Below are 10,281 nucleotides of genomic sequence, written 5' to 3' on the forward strand. Positions count from 1 at the left end.
GATGCGCTACTCAACCTCTCTGCCCGTAGGGCATACTCCCATTCTGGTCCCCTAAAACAACATGAATCGGGTTCTAACCTAGCACTGCCTAAAGGTCAAACAATGGTAAAACCTTGTGAGAAGCCTCCTAGTTCTCTGGGACCACCTTGCCGTAGGACGGATCCATTAGGGGTTCCATCCACCTGCGTCCCTTAGTAGGTGTTCTTTAGTTAACTAATCAGGTCCTATCACATTTATGTGTGACATTGAAAATCAGCTTCATTAATTAAGCCTTTTAGGGAACATGATTCGTTCGCATAATTTATGGCATAGACACGAATACAGAACAAGCAATCCTTTGACAAACAAGTTCAAACAAATTTCTTAACTTATCTTCACGTTAATCCTTGTCTCCTGCCCATACAAGAGAAATTATGTATCCCTTCTGTCCAACAGAAGTACCCGATCCAAATCACATGGCACCATAATTTCCATCCTTTATCTAGAATAGGATTTTCAAATACCATAGACGTTGGGCTCACGACAGTCTTCACCTCCGTTTCGGAAGCAAGGAGTGTCCAAAGCTCCACCTAACCCTAAGCGGCCTAGGATTGAAACACAATTTCCGTGGTTGACCTTTTTACCACTCGACCTTCGGCCCATGAATCGAGTAGTGCCCTCTCGGGTGAATTTGTGGTGCGATCTTGGAGATGATCCATCCCTGCGAAATATCATTTCCTTAATTAATCCATTTAGGAATCAAGCACAAAGAAGGTATTCAATCCTAATATCATCTTTCAGAAAACATTCCTTTATTCCCATGGCAACTTGTCATCATAGATCTTTGCCATGCATTTACCATCAATTACAAGCACTTGGAATAATCATCCAAACCACAATCCAACAATTAGTTGAATGTTAAAGCATTTAGGGTGTTATTTGATCAACCAACTGAACAATGGTACTCTTTTCCAAACATTGCAAGAATAGTTGCGATGAACTTCCGATTGCATATTTACTCTCCCCATTGGGGTCAAAGAGCGATACTAAGCAGAACTTTAGCGTGTCTTTATCTTCCTTTCCCCTAAAGAATGCGAAATAATTTGTAACGATGCAAGACTATCTTCCTGTATCAAATAATCCATGAATTATTGTGTGTATTGTAATCAACTCATGGTTTGGTAGTACAAGGTAACTCTTTAATCGTTATTCAATGGGAAACCTTCACAGGATAGATGCAAGGCTTTTAATACAAGATCCTTTCATGTACCATTGAAGTATGTTTCGTTTAATCTTTCCCATGCATGTACCATCTATGTGCATAACCCTTTGGATAACCTTGCGAACCCTAAACAATATTGTCCTAGGTGAGGATTAATTGAAGGCTTATGGATGCTTAATACTTTAGAGTCTCATATGCTGCTTATGCTATGCATGGATTTTAACACATAGCAACATGAAGCAATTTGCTTCTCTTGACACATGCACTTCGCAAACTCCATCTTTGAATACTTGAGATGAAATTTATCCTTCCAGTTAACCTATTCTTGTGCGGCATAGTACAAACTAATGCATCTCATGCGAAAATCAAAGCAAGCATCCATCAATTTGGAAATACATTACTTAAGACTGGTATTGTAGCTGGATTGGCAGTGATGCCTTCGCCCGAGGTTTTGTTGCGGATTATGGGATTTCTGCCTGCATTCGACATTCTTTGCTTGGGAGCCATTTACGAACGTCCCTTTCTTGTATGTGCAATTCCCACGGGATTTTTAGCAATCTCCTTCTCAAATAGCGAGGCCAATCAGGGAGAAATTTAAGCTTGCGGGGTGGAGATTAATCTTGCCGAGAAGGGAATAACTCGAAAGAGAGACGAAGAAAAAGGTGTGTATCACCCTCTAAGGAGGGAAAGGGAAAGAGACCCCTTGGATTATTCTCTCTCTCTCTCTCTCTATCACCTCTCTGTCACCTCTTTCTCTGTCTCTCTCCCTCTCTCTCTCTCTCACCCTCTCTGTCACCTCTTTCTCTGTCTCTCTCCCTCTCCCTCTCTCTCACCCTCTCTCTCTCTCTCTCTCTCTCTCTCTCTCTCTCTCTCTCTCTCTCTCTCTCTCTCTCTCTCTCTCTCTCTCTCTCTCTCTCTCTCTCTCTCTCTCTCTCTCTCTCTCTCTCTCTCTCGCTTCAGTGTGCTTGGGTGTCAAGGCCTCTCCTTCTTCCTTTTTGTTAGCGTTCCGTTCAAAGCCTCCTCCTCCTTCCTCTTACGATGGGGGGGGGGGGGGGGGCGGGTTATAGGTGTTGGGGGGTGTATTATCGGGGGTGGGGGTGTGTGGAAGAGGTGGAGTGGTGGTGGTCTCCCCTACCACCTGTCGGTTTGCATGGCAGCTCGCTTGGCAGACTCGTCGAGGAGGTTAAGGAGGGGTGGTAGGCATGTGGCCTCCCCCTCCATCAACGTCATCTCCATCTTCTACCTCGTTGTCTACTCCTTCTTCCTCCACGTCATCCCTGTCAATCTGCCATCGTTTCCTTTCTTCCCCTCGCCACATGTCTAGCGACGATAGGGGGGAAGGATTAAAAATTTTTGATTTAACTTTAATAAAAGGGGAGGGGGGTATTAGACATGTGTTATCATGATTATGATAACAATGATAATGTAGTTGGCCAATTGCATATAGTTGACATTGCCACATTGATGTGACTAATCAACATCATTGACAACAATGGTACACACCAACAATAATGATGTACATGATCAATCATTGATAACAAACATTATTAATGGTAATGATAACAATCATTATCAATAATAACATATGTGACCAATGATAATGATCAATAGGAATGATGCAGATCATGTTATTATCGATGCAAATATAATAGATTTGTTAATCTCCTCCAAATTATTAGCATAATTGACATTAATAATGGTTGTTGTCATTGCATATGAATGTGAGGGTTATAGGCAATCTCTATGTACTTCCACCTAGATCACTTCCAAAAAGGCTAAGATGCATGTAAAAAAGAGAAGAAATGGTTAGATGCCCAATGGAAAAGGGGTAGGATGTCTAACCAAAAGTGGAAACCATAACCCTAATGTATATAATGTGTATAAATGAATAGAGAGCTCATTCTTGTATGTGAAAATTTTGAGTTTCTACTCTCTTATCTTCTTGTCTACTACCTTATAGTAATTATTACTTGAGAGTGAGTGACAGAAAGAGAGTGAGAGTGTGCATTGAGTGAGAGACTAAGTGAGGGTGAAGCTCATTGTCATCTCTTGCTTCCATGTCTTCTTTCCTTCTTGTTTCCATAGCTCAAAGGATAAGAGGCTGAGAGAGAGAGAGAGAGAGAGAGAGAGAGAGAGAGAGAGAGAGAGAGAGAGAGAGAGAGAGAGAGAGAGAGAGAGAGAGAGAGAGAGAGAGAGAGAGAGAGAGAGAGAGAGAGAGAGTGTGTGTGTGTGTGTGTGTATGGAGAAGCTTTTCTCCATTCTCTTCTTCTTTATTTTCTTCTTTCCATGTTAGAACTACATGGTGCAAATGCGAAGAAGTAGTGGAAGAGGCTCGAAGTCCAATGCATGACTTGTGAGACCATTGACAAGCCATTCATACTTTTGGACTATAGTGTAATAAAAGTAAGTATGTGCATCTAGTACACCTTTGAATCTCTAGCTTTGAGAGATAAAAGCTTAGATGGTTTGGAGCAAGAGTATAAGCCCACTAAGTGAGAGGTAGTTGAGTCATAGACATATTAAGCTCTTGAAACAATAAGAGTCTTCATCCAATGTCCCATTGTTGAGATTTTGTAGAGCCTAATGCTATCAATCAACTTTCCCAATGACATCTTATTCATTTGATATTTGTATTACACCCTCATTGATATACTATCCTCATGAGCAACAATTTCCTTCAAAAGATAATCTTTAGTCTATCTTGGCTACTTCGTTTTTTTGAAAAGTACTTTTCGTAAGGGGCTTGGTAGGAGGTGGAGGCATGGCCCCTATTAGATTGGAAAAGTTGAGGCAAAGAGGACCCCTTATACAAGTGGATAGACTAAGGTAGGGAAGCATCTTCATTAGAGTGGATGGCTTGAGATTGAATATATGGACCAATTTTCCTATTTGTGGATTTAGGAGGATGCATTCTTTTATAGTGTAGACAAGTTGGTTTGGGTGGAGAAGTTGTGAATACATGACTATTTGGTGTATGAACAACCTTTGTAGGGTGCCTTTGCACATTGGCTTGCTTGCTTGGTGTTTTACAAGAGGAGTAAATAGGAGATGTGTTAAAAAACATAATAGGTAGGGACTAATTTTGATAACTCTAGAGGGCCCTTCCATGGAGGGCAGGCTCCAAGCATAACAAGCAATGTTTGGAGCTTCTTATGGACATAATCAATGCTACTTCAAGTTGCTTAGTAGAACATAAACGGTGATGGAGTTCCATAGTCCTGGTGTAGTAGCACAACTCTTTGATTGTTCTACAGGGGCACGGAATTCAAGTGGGGTATGGGTAAATGGTTTGTGAGCTTAGATTTGATCTAATTGGTTTTGGAATTCAAAATTGTGGTGGATTAGTCATGATGAAGGGAGTTAAATGTGCTATATTCATGATTTTGGTGACATATGAGCTTGGGTGGGAGGGACTTTCTTGACAAGTCTCTAGGCTATGCAAGATGGGAGAAAAGGAAGGCGAACAAGATGTGAAGTAGTTGTGATGGACCAGGAGGGCGAGGCTAGATGATAAGAGTTCCGAGGCCAGAGATTGATGGAGGTTGTATTTTGGTGCGTAGGAGCAATATCATACATCATCTTTTAGTTTTAATTTGATCGGTTCCAAAGAACGACACTACTTTGGTTTGTTGGCCTACTTGGAGTAACTCAGAGCCAATTAAGGTAACTCTGTTATAGATAAAGAAATCGAGTCGGCCTTTGTCTCTAGTGGGCATGTGTCTTATGAGTTGATTGGGAGCTTAGTTTTGTATTCTTGAGACTTGGCTTTTGTGAGAGATTCAGATTTGGGGCGATAGGATTGACGTGAGACCGCCGGCCAAGGCCTCCCGGCCGAGAGCATGTGAAGCCGGGCGATGGCAGGCGTTATGCATATATACTGGGAAGCAGATACGAGCCAACTTAAGGTAGCTGTCTGTGATTGCGAGCGTAAGGGTTTCCTGTGTGTATTGGACGAGAAGGGCGGTTTTCTTCTGATATAGACGGCGTGTAAGGGTCTCCTGTGTCTGTTGGACGAGAAGGGCGGTTTTCTTCTGATAAAGAGGGTAGAATTAATCGAGAGTGGGGGAGGGGCGGGGCGTCTCCTGTGTGACTTTAGACCACCCAGATCAAGAGGGCAATTGTTATGAGGTCAGGCGTTTTACGCCTCCTCCTCCTCCTCCTCTTGGCGGTGGCTGCCGCCGGCGATGTGTTCCTATGGCCGCAGCCGCGCTCTGTCGTGTGGGGCTCCGGCCCGGCCATTCCCCTCGCCGACTCCTTCTACTTCCGCCTCGCCACTGACGGCATCCCGGAGCTCGCAGCCGCCGCCGATCGCTACCGCACACTCATCTTCCAGGAGAAATGGGTCCCCGTGCAAGTTCCCTACAGCAGCAGCAGCGGCGGCGGCGGCGGCGGCAGCAGCGGCCACCACCACCGCAACAGCCGCATAGAAACGCCCCCTGCCGTGTCCCCGCTGCCCTACCTCACGATCGCGGTGACCGATCCCACGGCCGATCTCCAGCAGGGCGTGAACGAGTCCTACAGCATTGTGGTGCCGGACTCCGGGGGCAACTCCGCGGTCCTAGAGGCCTCCACGGTGTGGGCCGCCCTCCACGGGCTTGAGACCTTTTCGCAGCTGGTCACGTGGCAGGGCGCGGGCGGTGCCCTCGTTGTTGAGCACGGTGTCCACATCGAGGACGCCCCGTTGTACCCGTACCGCGGTCTCATGCTGGATGTGGCCCGCAATTTTTACCCCGTAGATGACCTCAAGCGCACCATCCGGGCCCTCTCCTATAGTAAACTCAATGTCCTCCACTTGCACCTCACGGACTCCCAATCCTTCCCCTTAGACCTTCCCTCAGAGCCCAACCTCGCCCTCAAGGGCTCCTTCGGCCCCCAATTTGTTTACTCCACCAAAGACATCCAAGATCTTGTAGCATATGCGCGTTCCTATGGCGTTCGAATCATCCCCGAAATCGATATGCCAGGTACTATCACCTTCCCCTTTTTACCAATCATGTGAGTACACTTTTAACTTTATTTCATGGAGTTGGTGGGGACTATACTTAATTCATGGGTTTTAAAAATTTCCTTTGCGGAATTAACCTTTTTGTGTCCAATCAAGGAAAAGGTCCACTCAAATTAGAGTCAATAAACTTATTGCCCCAATAAAAGTCTCCCATCAATGAAAAGATCCACACAAATTAGAGTCAAGAGACTTCTTACGCACAAATTAAAGTCAATAGACTTCTTGCTCCGATGGAAAGTCTAGGGACACATCAAAAGTGCGGCAAAGGTCTGCAAGCTCAACAAGGTCATTCAAAAGTATCATATCTTTCTTCATTATCTTGTCTACCTCACTTGTAAAATGATGCACTTTTGCAATTTGGAAAATTTTTCTAGGGAGTAAGGTTGACTAATGAATCCCACATCTTGCCTTTCATTTTAGATTCTACCTCACTCCCATCTTTTCAATAACTCGTAGTTTTTCACACGTGACTTGTCAGAGGCATGAACTTCATGCTAAGGGAATTCTAATTCTCAATAGACAATGAAACATTGGACCAAGTTGTGGGGAAAATAATCTAAAGGTTTTTAATAAAAAAATTTGTTAGATCATAGGGGTAATTAGAGCCTACATGCAATCTTTTTTTCTGATTTCTAAAAGCAAAGCACATTTCACACGTATGAATGTTTACAATCTCAAGGTTTTGGGGCTTGTGTTCAACAACATTTGAACTTGTACGAATTCCAATATAAACAATTCCATCTTGCAAGTTTATCAAATAAATTAGTGGGATTGCACCTAACAATTGGGAAGAAACTAGATACTAGTGTATGTCTATAGTTTTGAATAGTATGCAAGTTTAAGGAAAGGTTTTGAACATTGACTATTGCCTTTTGTTGTTTTGATTTGATTAAATTTGATTTTCCATGGAAGAATAAATATCATGTCAATCCAAGAAGACTCTTGTCCAATTTCCTTTTGTTTTAAGAATCATCCTTGATCAATGACTTTCGAAGAAGTACTCGTCAAGGTAGGACCAACTTTAATTCCCTCATTCATGCCTCCTTGCTTCCATTAAACAACATAGTAGTTGCAAGATCATGTATTTATATCTTCTCGACAAATTCACAAAAGAGCTTCTCAACCATACCCCAAAGGCGTTCTAGCAAAATGTAAGGTTAAAGGCCATAGACACAGTGAAGGATTGCATGACATGGCCACCCCAAATGGCTTTCTCTGCTGTTCAGCCACACTTTACTTTATGGTGGTTTCAGTCATCACAGAGATAGATAGTAAAGGATTGCATGACATGGCCACCCCAATTGGCTTCATTGTCGTTTAGCCACACCAACATAGGAGGGGTATAGGTGATCTGATAGATTTTCTCTAAGAGTCTGTATTTAAGCACTTACGGTGTTGTTGAGATCGAAAAATAAAATTTAAAGTTCATCAATATATTTAAGAGAGGAAGAACATTTAAACTGAGCTACTGTGGTGGTGGATGTTGATTGCAAGTATTATTATTATTAGTATTACTAGTACTATTATTATTTTATGGTGATGTGTGGTACCTTTAAAGATAAGAAGTGGTATGTTTTGGGCAGGCCATAGCGGGTCGTGGGGCGGGGCCTACCCGGACATCGTGACGTGCCGGGACAAGAATTGGGCCTACCCGGATGGGACAATGTATGCGGTGGAGCCGGCGCCAGGCCAGTTGAACCCACTCAAGGAGCAGACGTACAAGGTGGTGGGCAACGTGGTGTCTGACGTGGCGGCGGCCTTCCCGGACCGGATGTTCCACGCCGGTGGGGATGAGCCCCAGGAGAACTGCTGGATGGCCAGCCCGGACATCGCCGCCTACGTGGCGGGCGGGGGCACGCTGGCGACCCTGGTGGAGCGCTTCGTCAACCAGACCCAGGCCCTCGTCCTTGACCGCAACAAGACGGTCGTCTATTGGGAGGACAGCCTGCTCGGTTCCGTCCACGTCAGCACCGCTGCCCTCCCGCCGGCGTCCGTCATCCTTGAGACGTGGAACGGCGGCCCTGTCAATACCAAGCGCTTGACCGCCGCCGGCTACCGCACCATCGTCGCCTCCGCCGATTTCCTCTACCTGGATTGCGGCCGCGGCGACTTCGTCGGCAACGACACCGCTGTTGACGTCTCCGTCGACCCCTCGCCCGGCACTCCGTCATACAACTACGGCGGCCCTGGCGGGTCGTGGTGCGCACCCTACAAGTCGTGGCAACGTATCTACGACTATGACATCGCGTACAACCTGACGGCGGCGGAGGCGGCGCTTGTGTTGGGCGCCGAGGCGGCGCTGTGGTCGGAGCAGGCGGATGGCGCCGTCGTGGACGGGCTGCTATGGCCGCGTGTCGCCGCGCTAGCGGAGTCGCTTTGGTCCGGCAACCGTGACCCCGCGTCCGGCGCGCGCCGCTCTGTCGACGCCCTCTACCGCCTCAACGACTGGCGCTACCGCCTCCGCTCGCGTGGGATCCAAGCCATGCCCCTCCAACCCCTTTGGTGCCTCAAGCACCCCGGCCAGTGCAACAATGTGTTCTAGGTCTCTTATTCTTGCCCTCTTTCCACCCCTTTTGATACCTCAATCACCTTAATTTAATGTCTTTCTAAGTGCAACATTTATCCTTGCTCATACCTTCCTTAATTAATGTCTTTTGGAAGTGCAACGATGATCCTTCCAACTGCAACCATGTCTTCCAGTAGTGCCAACCATGTCTTCCAGTAGTGCCAACCATGTCTCACCTTCTAATCCTTCTTTTCCTTTCACCCTATCCTTATGCAATTGCGACGATGCGTGGTCCTTTAATTCTTCTTTCCCTTCACCCTTTGCCAAAAAAAAAAAACCTTTTCCATGCCCCTTATGATTGTTCCCTAGCTTCACAAAATCCCATGGCGTATACCCCTTCTTGGATATCATTGTGTGCCCTAACTTCCCATCACATATGCTCCTTCTTCCTAAAATAGGGTTCCCCTCATCCATCTCTTCCTCTCTAAGATGTCATTTCCATATATGGTACACAAGCATCTTGTTAAGTTTGAATCTTTCATTCGTGATGCAAACACCTGTAAAAGCTTGAGTCGCACTTGTGGGATGCAAGCATCTCCATAAGCTTGAATCCTCTCTCATTTGGGACAAGATACCTCCTTAAGCTAGATTGCACTTAAACTTTCTACAACTTTCTTGTGGAATCTTTTCCTATTGTATGCATTTCTTTTGAATTTTATATTTTTTATTCTTCATAGCAACAAATTATTGCAATGTGTAACAAATGATATTAATTTATGGAGTAAAGAGTGGTTTGAAAACATTAGATGAAATTAGACAAGTGTGAAGTTTGAACATTTGTAGCTATTGGCCACCATGTGAAGCTTGCATGTAAATGTTGCATGTGAATGTGCAACTTCTCCCAAACAAACCATTTAGATTGCATTAGCCTAGATCTTTTCATACTATTCTAACATAAAACTATACATGCACATAATCAAATTTTGTTGATGACAAATGGACACGTAGTATCGTATAAAGTGTATAATACATATGCAATGTATGATACATACATACATGCATTTATGCAAATGTAATATCAAATTATGGAGAGTGTATAACCATGAAGCATAACATAGATTGAAAGATGCTGAACTCTAATAAGGTCTATGCAAATTAATAGTGACATGTGGGAATTAAAATATCGAGCAATTGTCATTTAAATTGTGGATTCCACAATGAGTGTCCAACACGAGCGACAATATATTATAGACATGAGCTTCTAATCAACTAGAAGTACAATATGCTAGTCCAATAGCACATGATGAATTGAGGCCTTGTTAACTTGTATGTTTGAACTTTCCTATGGTGGGGAATGGGACGTGAGATAACCAAACTGCTTGTGCTCTCAAGACAAGCTAGGTACTTGATCCCTTAGCATGCAAATGTGCAAGGGCGCATTTACCATGCTTAGTTGATCCTTGATTGGACTCTTCTCACAACTATTAGAGGAACAAGAGGTACCAAATGTGAAGGCTTATGTAAATTTATAGGCCTTGACCCCTTTGCATGTTATGCAAGGGGTCTTTC

General features: G+C 44.4%; 1 protein-coding gene across 1 annotated transcript; it reads left to right on the top strand.

Annotated features, from left to right (window-relative positions):
* Nucleotides 1-4,941: 4,941 nt before the first annotated feature.
* Nucleotides 4,942-9,471, top strand: HEXO2 (beta-hexosaminidase 2). The gene is made up of 2 exons (XM_087681957.1): nt 4,942-6,165; nt 7,790-9,471. Exons 1-2 carry the CDS (start codon nt 5,325-5,327, stop codon nt 8,746-8,748), a joined length of 1,800 nt encoding a protein of 599 aa, XP_087538083.1. The 5' UTR covers nt 4,942-5,324; the 3' UTR covers nt 8,749-9,471.
* Nucleotides 9,472-10,281: the final 810 nt, after the last annotated feature.

This window comes from Lygodium microphyllum, chromosome 7 (assembly GCF_053477565.2).
Source record: "Lygodium microphyllum isolate KBCC chromosome 7, Lygodium_microphyllum_v1.1.10, whole genome shotgun sequence".
NCBI classification, from domain to species: Eukaryota; Viridiplantae; Streptophyta; class Polypodiopsida; order Schizaeales; family Lygodiaceae; genus Lygodium; species Lygodium microphyllum.

What these genes read in the sequence shown, in the direction of transcription:
- HEXO2 (XM_087681957.1), top strand. Translation starts at nt 5,325, where the DNA reads ATGAGGTCAGGCGTTTTACGCCTCCTCCTCCTCCTCCTCTTGGCGGTG. An exon ending in CCCCGAAATCGATATGCCAG is followed by an intron (nt 6,166 to 7,789) that starts GTACTATCACCT and finishes TGTTTTGGGCAG; the next exon opens with GCCATAGCGGGTCGTGGGGC.